The sequence below is a fragment of the Chlorocebus sabaeus genome, chromosome 25 (assembly GCF_047675955.1).
Source record: "Chlorocebus sabaeus isolate Y175 chromosome 25, mChlSab1.0.hap1, whole genome shotgun sequence".
In the NCBI taxonomy this organism is placed as follows: Eukaryota; Metazoa; Chordata; class Mammalia; order Primates; family Cercopithecidae; genus Chlorocebus; species Chlorocebus sabaeus.
Window position 1 is genome coordinate 26,014,513 of NC_132928.1, and position 15,007 is coordinate 26,029,519.

The following is a 15,007-nucleotide window of genomic DNA, read 5'->3' on the forward strand; positions in this document are numbered from 1 at the left end:
GCCCAGAAGCCCCCAAGAACCTAGGCTTATGGAAAATGAAGCCAAAGGCACATGCAGGCGGCTTCTGCTTCCTGCCTCCCCACAGATCTGATGTGCTTGTTTCCATGAGAGGGAGGGACAGGGCACAGGCAGCAGATGAAGAAATAAAACGTATCTGTCAGCCACAGAGTGAGCACAGCTGGACCAGAGAACCCCTAAATCCCTCTCTGCGAATTATCGTGATCCTGTTGAGGCATTGTCAGCTTGTGGACCATCAGGGCAGTCCTGCGAGAGAGGGCTGTTGACACCTGGTAGGAATGAGGGTGCTGATACACGAATGCTATAGACATGGCGTGTAGGCCTAAGTGCAAAGGCTACACCGTCAGCTGGTGTTAGCAGACAGCACTAGCCTGGGGCTGTTCAGTAAGCACTGCTCTGGGCTTCCCCAGGTCTCCCAGAAGCCAGGCTCACGTGAGTGGTGATGGCATTTTGCCTTCCAAGGTGAGGTCCTCCTAGGTTCTGGGGTCTCCCAATCACATCATCCTGAAACCCCAGCCTAATTTAATTTTATGTTGTAAAAGTCACAAGTCACAGCAAGTCACAAGCACCTGGATCAAATATCCAGGTTCCAGGTATCATGCTGAGCAAGCTTCCAAATGCTATCCTGCTCCATGTAATAGATTATTGGCTTATGACACTGCCTCACACAGGCACAGTCCCACTGCATCCTGTGACGATGGCCAGTCTATGGACATGTGTGGTCAGTTATGCCCCATGTCACAAGGTCTAGGAGGGCAGGAGCAAGGCAGCCCTGCCAGGGACCCCCACACATGACCTTGGGGGATCCCACATCCATATATGCACCAAGCAATGTCTCTAAATTGAGTAACAGTAACAATAATAAAGCCTCTTGAGAATTATTATAGGCAAAGCACCCTTCTTAGCCCACTGCGTGTACCAGCTCTTTGGTCCTCACATAGCTCGATGAGGCGGGGACTGCTATAATACTCATTTAACAGGTGAGAGACTGAGGCACAGTTAGTTTACATTTCAAAGGTCACAAATCTAGTAATGGCAGAGATAAGATCTGAACCCAGGTCGTCTTCCTACAATGTTCTTGTTTGTGTATATGTATACTGTTGTGATGAATAAAATGCAAATTATTTGAAATCATCTTTAAATTCATGTAACTTTGTGTTATTACGTATTCATTATCATCACATACTTTTTTTAAGTTGAAAAGAAATCTTTACACTTAAAACTGTTAAGAACCACTGATCTAGGTTTCAGTTACTCCTTCTTAAAAGATGGAGTTGCTTTCAACTGTTCTCTTCACCCCGCTCCCCACGCCCCAGACTCTCCAAGTCCAGTCAGTTCTATTTCCTCCATGGCTTGACAGCTGGCCGACTCTCTCCTGTCATGGTACTGTTTTCCTCTAGACCCTGGCCCACTGCTATGGTGTCCTGATGGGTCTCTCTGCCCTCCACCCTCCACCTGGCTCTTCCTCATGCACAGCTCTGACTAGGTCACCTTGCATGGTTCCCTGTCCCCATGACCATTGTTCTTGGCCCACAGCATGTGTTAGATTCACCTAAGTGTTCCTGAAAGTGCCTGAGGCCCCAGCCCTAGAGATGCTAGTTCAAATATATGTGCGTTTTCCAGGCTGTCGTCATGAGTGATTCTGATCTGTGCCCTTGGCTGATAATTAGACCTGTAGAATGCAGCCCAGGCTCCATGGTCTGTCTCCTGCTTACCTTTCCAGCCCTGTTTCTCAAAGTCTAGGCTCTAAGCATGTGTCTGTCTCACAGCAGCCAGAGTACTCCAAGCTATTTCACCTCTGCATGCCTTTGCCCACTGCTCCTTCCATGTAGAAAGGCCTTCTTCGCTTATGCCTGTAATCCCAGCACTTTGGGAGGTCGAGGTGGGCGGATCACGAGGTCAAGAGTTCAAGACCAGCCTGGCCAACATAGTGAAAACCTGTCTCTACTAAAAATACAAAAATTAGCCAGGTGTGGTGGCACGTGCTATAGTCCCAGCTACATCAGGAGGCTGAGACGGGAGAATGGCTTAAACCCGGGAGGTGGAGGTTGCAATGAGCTGAGACCACGCCATTGCATTCCAGCCTAGGTGACAGAGTAAGACTCCATCTCAAAAAAAAAAAAAAAAAAAAGAAAAGAAAAAAAGAAAGGCCTTCTTCCCTTAGGTGTTACACCTTCTAGGATGCTCTCCCAACAGCACTCTCCTCTTTGACTCCTGATCTCTCTGTTTGCTGCAGCAGTCCCCCAGTGGATGGCCCTCCCAGGAACCATGCCACTTCCTTGCCCTTCTCTGCTCTCCTGTCTGCCTCATCCACAAGATCCCGTGGGCCTGTGCCAAATCGGATTCCTACTTGGAATCCCAAAACCTACATGGTTCTGACACACAGTAGGCGCTCAGGATCCTGCACTCGGGCCCCAGCGGGAATCAGGCAGTGAGCCCAGAAGCACTGAAATACTTTCTCTCCTCTTAGTGGGTTTGTCTGAGTAATTGCAAAATTCTCCTGTTTTTATTTTTTTCCTGAAGCCTTCTCATCTTCTAATCTGTTTTCCATGACCCAACAAGTGTGTTATTTCCCCAAACACAAATCTGATCATGTAATTCCCTTGCTTAAAATTTTGCAGTGTCTCTCAGGTATTTATAGAACAAAATTCAAATGCCTTGGCATGACATTTGAGACCCTGCAGCCTGACCTGACTTTCTTGCCATTCTAATTTCCTCTCATAGTTCCTGTGGAACCAGAGAACCAGACTCATGGGATCCTGGTTCCCTGGGTTTTTTGTTTTGTTTTGTTTGTGAGACAGAGTCTCGTTCTGTCGCCAAGGCTGGAATGCAGTGGCATGATATTGGCTCACTGCAACCTCTGCCTCCCAGGTTCAAGCGATTCTCCTGCCTCAGCTTCCCAAGTAGCTGGGATTATAGGTGCGCACCACCATACCTGGCTATTTTTTGTACTTTTAGTACAGACTGGGTTACGCCATGTTGGCCAGACTGGTCTCAAACTCCTGAACTCAGATGTTCCACTGGCTTCAGCCTTCCTAAGTGCTGGGATTACAGGCATGAGCCACCACGCCCGACTGGTTCCCTGGGTTTTTATGCCTCTATGCCTTTGCCCAATCTGTGTTCAGATGTCCTTCTTTCTCCTATTCTCCATTTGGGGGAACTCCTGTTCATCCTGCAAGGCCCAGCTCAAATGTTACCTCCTATGTGAGGCTCTCCTCAGTTCCCACAGGCAGAGAGAGCTCACTCTTGACTGTGCTACCCTGGGCCACAGCTCTGCACAGCACAGTTACTTCTTGTTTCCACATCTGCCTTCTGTGTGATTGAAGAGTCTTCAAGGCAGAAACCCAGCTCCTGGCAAATAATTAAATAATAATGATCAGGATAGCTAGCCCTTACAGAGCACTTACTATGTGCTATGCATGTGCTCTACAGGGCATCAGCTCATTTAATCCTCATAACAACCTCAGGAGTAGGGGCTATTATTACCATCCCCACTTTATAGATGAGGAAGTTAAAGCAGAGTGTTATGATACAGTCAGTAAGTGTCAAGGTATTACAGTAAGTGTTGAAGCTGGGATTTGAACTCAGGCAGCCTGACTCCGGGATTCACACTGTCTATGCTGTCCTGATAAATGCCCTCAGAATGAATGACAATCTGCAGGCTCTGACCTAGTGAGTGTGTGTGTATGTGTGTGTTAACAAGACATGATATGACTCTGTCCCTGCCCACATTAGTTCTGGTGTCATACTAGGTTGGAAGAGTATTCTCCTGAGGCCTGGTACAGACTGTGGCTTTCAGTGAAATAACAGAATCGTCATCTCTTCCAGCAGGTGTTACCCACACCCACCCTCGCCCACTCCCCTCATTTCTCCTACAAGCCTCGGCCTCCTTTCTTTGTATTTCTCTTTTATTTTGTTCTGCTTGGCCAGTCTGGAAAAATGACTGGTTGGCCTGCAGCTCGGGGAGTGGTGCCTGGTCTCCCTCTTGGCCTCTCCAGGCCCCTCCTTCTAACCCCCATGCACAGCCCTGGCCTTGTTCGGAGCCAAATCACAGGGCTCAGGGGCTGAGCCACGTGTCTGCCCACCCTGCTGCCTTCTGAGTCTGTGAGCCTCCCGACTCCTGCCCCACCACAGGCAAAGGACCCAGCCAGAGGCAAAGACCAATACCAAGAGCATGCTCAGTCCGTGCACTCCCTCCCCAGCCTCCCAGGCTTGGAACTGCTACTGCAGGATGTCACCAGCCATGTTCCCTGCCTGTCTACTGCCTGATCCCTCCTAGGCTGGCATTCATCCCTGGCAGGTGGCCCACCTGAGCAGACCCCTCTGTTCCATGCTTACTCTGCCTTCCACTCGCATGCACTCACTTATGGATTTTCCCTGAACCCCTACGCCCACGCTTCACAAAACCTGGCTCTGCCTTTAGACCTGTGGAGTATGCCCCAGGCAGAGGGGCTGTGTCTCGCTGGTCAACCTGGCGTTTCCCAAGAGCACCAAAAGAAGGGAGTCTCCCAGTTGATGGTGTGGGAAAGTGGGGCCATGCTTGGCTTTATCCTTGTTCCCCCTCCCAGGTCGGTGCCCAGAGAGGGTAGCAGGGGCCTGGGGGCTAGTGAAAGTGCTCCATGGAGCAAGGCATGCTTGCTTCTGCTCTAGAAGCTGACTCACAGCCTCAAATGAGCAATACAGATGCAGACAGGATGATCTGAGGGCACCAGGAGCTGTAATGACTGTCTGACCCCAAAGGTACAGAGTAAAGGATAAAGATGTTTTATGGCTGTGGCTCGTGAAATAGCATGATAGAGGATCCAGAGCATTGTCATGAGGCGTCCATGCCAAGAGACACTGTGTTTCCTTCTAGTGTTTATGCTGGCCTTGGCGTCATCAACAGTGGATTTAGCCAAGAGAGCTCCGGGCCGAGGCTGTGAGCTCGGGAAGTAGTTTATTGGGTATAAATGCTGCCCCTTCCATCCAGTCACCTCTCTGCAGTGCACTGCAGCCACCCCAGCCACGCCTGGGGAGACCATCCTAGGTGCCCTTTCTTGGAAGGCACTCTGGGGTGGGACTAGAGTCCATGCAGCAGCAGGACCAGACCCTCCATGCCATGGCCTCCTCCCCACATGGTCCCCGGGAGCTGCCCCTTGCTAATCTCAGGGTCTCAGGGCCAGCTGTCCCACTCCAGGAGGCCATTCCTAAGACAGAGCAGAGCTCTAGGGCTGGAAACAGTTATGTGAGCAATGGAGCATCCCATCTTGGCCCACCCCAGGTGTGGGGAATTTTCAGGCCCAGTTGAGCCAAGCCACAGAATGAAGGCAAAAAGGCAAAACATGTTTTGGAAGGTGGCTGGCAGCCCCAGCTGTCTGCTCCCTGGGCCAGAGCTTCATGAAAGGCTGTGGAGTTACTGAAGCAGTGCGGGGCCTGGGGAAAGGCGACCCAGGACAGTGATGGCTTTGCTTTCTTAGAGGCCCTCAGAAATGAAGTCTCTCCACCCCACTGTGCCTCATTCCCCCGGTCATGGTCGGCCTAGCACTTCAAGCTAAAATGACCTTGTTGGGAAGTTCCTCCTTCCATCTACCTGGCCTCTCTCATGCTGGAATTCAGGCTCCTTTCTATTTAGATCCTTATTGGAAGACAGAGAAGCCCTCTTCCATCTTGAGTGGAACGTGGATTTGAGGAGAGCTTTGGACTCCTTGGAGACAGGTGCCGGGTGAAGGGCAGGTGTTGTCCTGAGCACTATTATACCATTAGCATTACTCATCTGCTGGGCTCCTGCTAAATGCAGTAGCCCTCTGGGCGGGCAGCCACCCTTCCTCCTGTTTTTTCTGGAGAGGGAAGAAATGGGGAGGTGGAGAGGTGTGGGGAAGCGTGGGCAGAAGGAGGAAGGGAAAGACACAGAGAGATAAGGGGAGCCATCGACCTCTAAATCCAGGTTTCTGATGGGCTCCCATTGCTGTCTCTACTCAGGGGGAGGGTGGGCGAAGGGGAATTTGGTTCCTGATGCTGTTACACTCTGATTACTGTGGACCCAAGACCCTTTGCCTCTCTCCTGCTTCCTCCCTCCTCCTCCTCCTTCCTCCCTCCTCCCTCTCTCCCTCTTCAGCTCTTTCTCCTCTTTTCCTCTCCCTGCTTTTCTTTCTCCCTCCTCTCTTTGCGCCTCCCACTTTTCTCCTATTCCTCCATCTGCCGACCCTTTCCTCCCCTCCAGCTGCGCACTCTATGCTCCTTCCTTGCTCTCTGCTTCTTCTCTCCTCTGTCTTTGGGCTACTCTAGTGGCTGAGCTCAGGGAGGGGATATGAAATTCATTAGCTGCCACATTGCAGTGGGATTAAATCATTCTGGCCGCTTCTCCGGCATCACTCTTCTCTCTATAGGGCCCTGGCAGAGCTACAGGCACCTCCTGGAGCCCTTCAGTCCCGCTCCCCGGTCTTGCCTTGACTCTACCCCAGCGCCTGTTGACCAGAGCCAGGCCCCATCCCTCATCCTGAGCCCATGGTGGGTGGGCGTGGAGGTGGCTCAAAGCCTGCTCACTCCAGCTTCTCCTCTAGAGGTTTCCCTCCCAGCCTCTAAGCCCAGAATTGGGCCCTGATTTGACCAAGGGAAACCACGCTTTTTATTTTCTCCCTTGGTCCCTGAGCCTATCTTTGGGTGCCCTGCTGCCTTCCTGTGCCAGCTTCTGTGCCAGCCCTGCCAGGTCCCTCTGCCGCCCATCTTTTTCCTCCCTGGTCACTCACGCCTCTTGCCTGACAGCTTCTGCTCTCACAGAGTCCCCAAGCCACCCTCAGAGGAGTGATCTAAATTACTCTGGCTTCCCCTTTAGACTAAAAGCTCAATGAGGGCTTACAGTATATCCCAGCACCCTGCAGGCCTGGCATTCATTTGACAAATATTTATTAAGCACCTTCTATGTGGGAGGCACTATAGTAAGCTCCAAGGGTATAGCTGGGAACAAAACAGGCATCATTCCTGTCCTTCTTAGGTGTTCAGTCCAGTGGAAAATACAGGAATAAACAAACACATAAATCAGCTTAAGCATATCACAACTGGTGGTGTTATGAAGCAGGGAAAGGACCCGTAGTAAGTCCTTAATACATATTAAAGGAATGCATGAATCATGAATTAACTCCACTTTTTTTTTTTTTTTGAGACGGAGTCTCACTCTGTCACCCAGGCTGGAGTGAAGTGGCGCAATCTCGGCTCACTGCAACCTCTGCCTACTGGTTTCAAGTGATTCTCCTGCTTCAGCCTCACGAGTGGCTGGGACTACAGGTGTGTACCACCACACCTGGCTAATTTTTGTATTTTAGTAGAGACAGGATTTCACCATGTTGTCCAAGCTGGTCTCAAACTCCTGGAATCTTATGATCCACCTGCTTCGGCCTCCCAACGTGCTGGGATTACAAGTGTGAACTACTGCACCCTGCAAACTCCACTTTTTTTTCTATTTCCTTTCCTACTTTGCTTTCAAGCCTGAAGGCTGGTCTGGTCTGTGCCACCTAAAAATATCTCTAATTATATCCTGTCCTAAATTATTCTCTCATTTGTTCCTCTTGTATTATTAGTTTTGTCTCACAATTAATAATACTAATAAATTTCCATGCATTAAATGGCTATTATGTGTCAGGCAATATATATATATATATATATATATTTTTTTTTTTTTTTGAGACGGAGTCTTGCTCTGTAGCCCGGGCTGGACTGCAGTGGCCGGATCTCAGCTCACTGCAAGCTCCGCCTCCCGGGTTTACGCCATTCTCCTGCCTCAGCCTCCGGAGTAGCTGGGACTACAGGCGCCCGCCACCTCGCCCGGCTAGTTTTTTGTATTTTTAGTAGAGACGGGGTTTCACCGTGTTAGCCAGGATGGTCTCGATCTCCTGACCTCGTGATCCGCCCGTCTCGGCCTCCCAAAGTGCTGGGATTACAGGCTTGAGCCACCGCGCCCGGCCGTCAGGCAATATATTAAGAACCTTAATGTATGACCTCATTTTCATTTTTATTTCTATTTTAAAGGAAACTCAGACTCAGATTAAATAACCTGTCAAAAGTCACACAGCTAGCACCCGGAGAAGACCCATGTCTTATACTTCTTCACTGCCCCATGGGGCCAGGGGCACCCAAGATCCCACAAGAGAAGCTGGAGAACCAGGCTGGTGGGGATTGGGGGACCTGGAGACACAACCCCTGCTAGTCCAGCAAAAGTGAGGTTGGCACCCTCCCCACTCTGTCAAGGATTCTGCCCTGGTGCCCTCATACACACTCTGCCACCCGAAACAAAACAAAACAAAACAAGAAACTCTGACTCTGATCTCCGGGCCATGCTGCCCACCTCCCAGTGCCCCCACCATCTTCACCTTTATGTTTTCCTGCTGTTCCTCCCTTCCATCAAGGTCTGCCCACAAAAGCAGCAGGAGCAAGGCATTCTGGCTCCTTCTCTTCTTGTAAGACAAGGCTTTCTTTTCTAAAAGCCTTCCTTGGGTTTATCCCATTCATCTCCAGCTCGAGCTCCTCAGTTCCTCCAGACCCATTTCCATTTAGCCCTGGATCTATTCTGATAAACAGTTCCACCCCATGTGCTACCTACTGACCCATCTTAATAACTACACACACTCATGAGCACCGCATTTATAAAAAGGGGCTTTCCCACCTCTATAATTAAACTCTGGGCTCCGCAGGTGGCTGGGATGGTGAACACCACCTAGTCTTTACACTCTCCTTCAAGGGTCCAGTGCAGGGCCTCTTGCCACTGTATAATTCATTCTTCACCAGAAGCAAGAGTTCTTACTTTTTAAATCAATTTTTAATAATTATAATTTGCATAGAGTAACAGGTTACAAATAGGTACCCATTTGAAGTATACAGCTTGACAAACTTTGACACATATGTATGTATATATACCCATGCAACCACCACCCCAATCAGGTGTATTGAAAAATGTTTTAAATTGACAAAAATTATATATATTTAGATTATACAACATAATGTGTGTGTATATATAACATGAATTAATTCCACTTTTTTTTTTTTTTTTTTTTGAGACGGAGTCTTGCTCTGTCACCCAGGCTGGAGTGAATATACAATTATAATACACAATAACAATATACAATATATACAATTACACACACATTGTAGAATGGCTAAATTGAGCTAATTAACATATAAATTATCTCACTTACTTCTCATTTTTTGTGGTGAGAATACAAAATCTATTCTCTTACCAACTTTTAGTACACAATATATTGCTATTAACTACAGTCACCGTCATGTACAATAGATCTCTTGAACTTACTCTTCCTCTCTAAGTGAAATTTTGTATCCTTCGACCAACATTTCCCCAAGACTTCCACCCCTATCTAGCCCCTGGTCATTGCCATTCTGCTCTCTGCCTTTATGAGTTCAACATTTTTAGATTCCACGTATAAGTGAGACCATATGGTATTTGTTTTTATGTGCCTGTCTTGTTTCACTTAACATAATGTCCTCCAGGTTCATCCATGTTCATGCAAATGACAAGGTTTCCTTCTTCTTTAAGGCTAAATAATATTCCACTGTGTTCGTACAGCACATTTGCTTTATCTGTTCGTCAATCAGTAGATACTTAGGTTGATTCCACATTGGCTATTGTGAATAGTGCTGCAGTGTACATGGGAGTGCAGATATCTCTTTGACATACAGTAGTCCCTTCTTATCCAAAGTTCTGCTTTCTGTGGTTTCAGTTACACACCATTAACAACGGCCTGAAAATATTAAATGGAAAACTACAGAAATAGACAATACTTTTTTTTTTTTTTTTGAGATGGAATCTCGCTCTGTCCCCCAGGCGTGCAGTGGCATGATCTCGGCTCACTGCAACCTCCACCTTCTGGGTTCAAGCGATTCTCCTGCCTCAGCCTCCTGTGTAGCTGGGACTACAGGTGCCCACCACCATGCCCGGCTAATTTTTGTATTTTTAGTACAGACAGGGTTTCACCATATTGGCCAGGCTGGTCTCGAACTCCTGACCTTGTGATCTGCCCATCTTGGATCCCAAAGTGCTGGGATTACAGGTGTGAGCCACCACGCCTGACTGACAATTCATAAGTTTTAAATTGTGTGCTGTTCTGAGTAACGTGATGAAATCCTGCACTCTCCCACTTCATCCGACTGGGGGTATGAATCCTCCCTTTGTCCAGCACACCTACACTGTAGACGTTACTTAGGAGCCATCTCAGTAATGAGATCAACTGTCTCGGTACAGCAGTGCCTGTGTCCAACTCACCCTCATTTTACTTAATGATGGCCTCAGAGCACAAGAGTAGTGATGGTGACAAGTCAAGTATGCCAAAGAGACACCATAGAGTGCTTCCTTTAAGTGAAAAGGTGAATGTTTTCAACTTAGTAAGAAAAGAAAAAATATTGTAGGCTGAAATTGCTAAGAGCTATGATAAGAAGGAAGCTTCTATCTATGAAATTGTGAAGAAGGAAAAAGAAATTCATACTAGTTTTGTTGTTACACCTCAAATTACAGAAGTGATAGCCACAGTGCATGACAAGTACTTAAGTACTTGTCCCCTGTCCCCCCATGGATAAGCGGGGACCACTACACTGATTTCCTTTCCTGTGGATATATGTCAGTGGTAGATTTCTGGGTCACGTGGTTGTTCTATTTTTAAGTGTTTTAACGAATCTCCATGCTGCTTTCTGTAATGGTTGTACCAATTTACATTCCTAAGGATTCCTTTTTTTCCACATCCTCACCAACTTTGGTTATCTCCTGTCTCTGTGTGTGTGTGTGTGTGTTTGATAACAGCCATTCTAATAGGTGTGAGGTGATAGCTCATTGTGGTTTTACTTTGCACTTCCTGATGATCAGTGATGCTAAGCATTTTTTAAATATGCCAGTCAAATGTAAAATATTTTCATCACCATGAAAAATTTCATGTCATGTCACTTGCCCCAACCAAAAACCTTTCAGTGGGATTCCCCACTTTCTAGTAATAGTGGACAAGGTTATTTGGACCAAGTCTACCACTGAAAACAAGTCAAACTGATAGATAAACATAAAAAGAAATTTTTTTGTTTAAAAACAAGAGCTAACAAGTGTTCGTGAGAGAGAAACAACCAACCAGACAAAATTAAAGGGAAATAATGGAAACCTCAGAGATGGAAACTAAAGGTTTGCCCCAAGGGTATTTGCTGGTCCCAGTAAATCTCAACCCTTGTTTTGATGTCTGCAAGGGAAAGAAGATAAAAATCAAAGCTCAGGCTGGGCCAGCTTGGTGGGTCTCGCCTGTAATCCTGACACTTTGGAAGGCTGAAGTGGGCAGATCACTTGAGTTCAGGAGTTCAAGACCAGCCCAATCAACATGGTGAAACCCCATCACTACTAAAAATAAAGTTAGTCAGGTATGGTGGCAGGTGCCTGTAATCCCAGCTATTCGGGAGGCTGAGGTGGGAGGATTGCTTGAATCCAAGAGGTGGAGGCTGCAGTGAACTGAGATCGTGCCATTGCAGTCCAGCTAGGCAACAGAGCGAGACTCTGTCTAAAAAAAAAAAAGAAAAGAAAAAGAAAGAAAGAAAGAAATCAAAACTCAGGGTTTGAAGAAAGTGGAGAGATATCCATCCCTTCCATGAGCAAGGACCACAAAGGACAACACCCTTGGAGCAAAGGTGAACCCAGATTATACCAGGCTGGCAACAGGAAGGCAGAATTCTCATCACTGTGGTCCAAGGAACCTCAGTTCCTCGCACTTGATTTAAGGTGGTTTTAGATCAGCACTGGCCACAAGTGTTTGGCAAAGCGAAAAACAAACAAAGCCAAAAAAAAAAAAAAGAAAAGAAAAGTTTCTCTAGAAGAAAGTCACCCTCATTCCTTGGATTTCAAATTATTCCATCAAATTATTTTTCAAGTATGATGAGCAGGAAACAAACAAAAATAAGCAAACATACCAGAAATAGACACCGTGCATAAGAACCCACAGATACAACAGACAAGAGAAACTAAACCGTAATAACATTAGGTTTTATAATTATCAGACACAGTATAAAACAATTATGATTACTATGCTTAGAGAAATAAAAGTCATGCTTGAAAATTTTACAGTAAATAAGAAATTATAACATTTGATTTATATTTGGAAAAATACCAAGTCAAACTTCTAGAAATAACAGATTCGATTAACACAAACAAAAGCTCAAAAGATACAGCTGGAGGGAATTTGAAACTAGAAGACAGAAGAAATTATCCAAAATTTAGCACAGAGGGACAATAGAATGGAAATGATAAAAGAAACGTAAAGCTGAGCCGTAGAGGACAGAATGAGAAGAATCAACATATGTTTAATTAGGGTTCCAGAAACACAAGAGAGAGAAATTGTCAGAGGTAATGTGTAGACAGATAACAACTGAAAATGTTCCAGAACTGGTGAAAGAAACAAGTCTCAAATTTAAGGAGACAAATTCATCTCCAAAAGGATAAACAGATATCCCCACCCAGACACATTATTGTGAAACTTGCGTAAATCCAAACACAAAAACAATATTAAAGATAGATTATCTTAAACAAAATATTTTTTGTTTGTTTTTTGTTTGTTTGTTTGAGACAGAGTTTTGCTCTTGTTTCTTGTCGCCCAGGCTGGAGTGCAGTGGCGCAATCTAGGCTCACTGCAACCTCTGCCTCCCTGGTTCAAGCGATTCTCCTGCCTCAATCTCCCGAGTAGCTGGGATTACAGGCACCTGCCACCACGCCTGGCTAGTTCTGTATTTTTAGTAGAGACGGAGTTTCTCCAAGTTGGCCAGGCTGGTCTCGAACTCCTGACCTCAGCTGATCTGCGCACCTCGACTTCCCAAAGTGCTGGGATTACGGCGTGAGCCACTGCGCCCGCCCTAAACAAATTTTTAATATGTTGAAGGAAAATAACTGCCCACTTAAAATTCTTTTCTCAGTAAAAATACATTTCAACAGTGAGAGTGAAATACAGATGCTTTCAGATGATAAAAATAAAGTGGAAAAACAATTAAAAAAAAAAAGAGATTTATTTGCTACCAGCTGATTCCCACTAAAGGAAATTCTATTCTTCGAGCAGAAGGGAAATGATCTGGGTTGGAAAGTCTGAGAGGTAAGAAAGAATGAAAAGCAATAAAGTGGCAAATGTGTGGGTAATCAAAATGACCATCCACTATATAAAACAGTAACAGTAATGTCTTGTGAAGTCTAAAGTTAAAAAATATAAAGGATTTCTCAAACTTGTAATGTCCAAACTGAAATCTCTGATATTTTCCTCCAGACCTAATCCCATTATATTCTTCCCCATCTAAATAAATGGCAACTTCATTTTATCAATTGCCCAAATCTTGGAGTCATCTTTGGTCTCTTCCTCTCATCTCTCACATCAGCAAATCCTGTTATACCTACTCAGTGGTGTGCTGAAACTGGCCTATATTGACTCCCAAGAGCCAACAGTTACAAGTTTTAGAAATCTCGTCCAGCTGATTGACATCCTGTTGGTAGCTTGAAATCAGCCATGATAGGAATATTTACATCACAGAAGTCAGCCACCCCCCATTCCCAAGAACCAGTTGTTAAACCTTTGCCAGCACACCACTGGGTTTACCCGCAAACTACATCCAGATTCTGATCACTTCTCACTACCTTCATAGCCACCACCCTAGTCCCAGCCACTATTGTTGCAATAGTCTCTCAAAGCATTTCCCCTCTTCCTCTCTTGCTTCTCTTCATTTCAGTCTCAACACAGCAGCAAGAACAATGCTGTTACTCCAGTGGCTTCCAATCTCAGAGGAAAACCCAGGCTCTGGGCCCTTTGGCTTCCCCCTCCCCACTCTTACCTCTCTGACTATTAATCCTATTACTCACCCTTCATTCACCCAGAGCCTCTCACTCCCTTCCTGTTTCTCAACCAATCCAGCACCCCGCTTTGGGCCTCAGGGTCTTCGTGTTAGGTTAGTTGCAAAAGTAATTGCAGTTTTTTGCCCTTGAAAGTAATGGCAAAACCCCGCAATTACTTTTGCACCAACCTAGTATCCCCTACTCCCTCTTTCTGGGTGTTCTTCCTAAGATCCTTCAGGGCTTTATCACATTTCACCTTCTCAGCAAGGCTGTCTCTGGCCACCCTACCTGAAATTGCAATACTCACACAAAACTTCTTAACCCCCTTTTGGCTTTATTTTCTCCCTAGCAGTGATTATTAACACATTATATATTTTATAAATTAACCTTTGTGTTATGTCCTCTAATTAGAATAACAGCTCCATGAGGCCAGGGCTTTGTCTGTTTCTGTTGGGTTATATCTCATATTACCAAAACCAAGTCTGATATATAGGTGCTCAATAAATCTTATTGTGTTGACCCACCCCAGGGGCATTTGAATTTTTTTTTTTTAATCCAAAATGTGTTTATCGAGATGGTTTCCCACTCATCTTGATGCAGAGTGCTTTTAGTGCTGCTTCCTCCTAAAGGAACATCCTTCTGTAAGCCTTGCTTTTCCTCCTGTAGGCTGGCAGAGGACAGTGGAGCAGCCAACACACAAAACTACCGTTTGTGCATGGCTAAAGACTGTGGTGACTTTATAGCATCCTGGGCATTTCACATCCCTGAAGTAGGAATTGGGGCTCTGCACCAGGCGTTTCTTCTTGTGTTTCCTCTTCTCCTCTTCTGGGGAGGGATGAAGGAGATCCTTTGTGAGAGGCATGTTCTCGTGTGGGTAGGTCGTCACCGCTGGAAAGCCTGAATTTTTAAATTCAGTTGGGGTGGAGAAGGCTTTATCTGGGCTTTGTTGGCATCGTGGAGGCAATGTAAGGCCCAAATCTGCAAACTGGCAGCCTGGAGCCCAGACCAGCCCCAAAATGTGTTTTGTTTAGCCCACTAGACATTTTAAAATAAACTAAATTAGTTGTCAACATTCAAGAATGGGAGATTTCATCTTTTAAAAATCCAGATTTCCAGCTTCTCTGGAAAAACCCAAAGTCCTCACAATCCAGAGGCTTTGTTCCCACCTGGCAACAA

General features: G+C 46.1%; 1 protein-coding gene across 1 annotated transcript; it reads right to left on the bottom strand.

The window, feature by feature from the left end:
* Positions 1-14,433: 14,433 nt before the first annotated feature.
* Positions 14,434-14,744, bottom strand: LOC119619765 (small ribosomal subunit protein eS27-like). Its single transcript, XM_037986231.2, has one exon. It carries the CDS (start codon positions 14,691-14,693, stop codon positions 14,439-14,441), a length of 255 nt encoding a protein of 84 aa, XP_037842159.1. The 5' UTR covers positions 14,694-14,744; the 3' UTR covers positions 14,434-14,438.
* Between the last annotated feature and the right edge of the window lie 263 nt (positions 14,745-15,007).

Excerpts from the sequence above, each read along its gene's own strand:
- LOC119619765 (XM_037986231.2), bottom strand. The coding sequence starts at position 14,693 with ATGCCTCTCACAAAGGATCTCCTTCATCCCTCCCCAGAAGAGGAGAAG.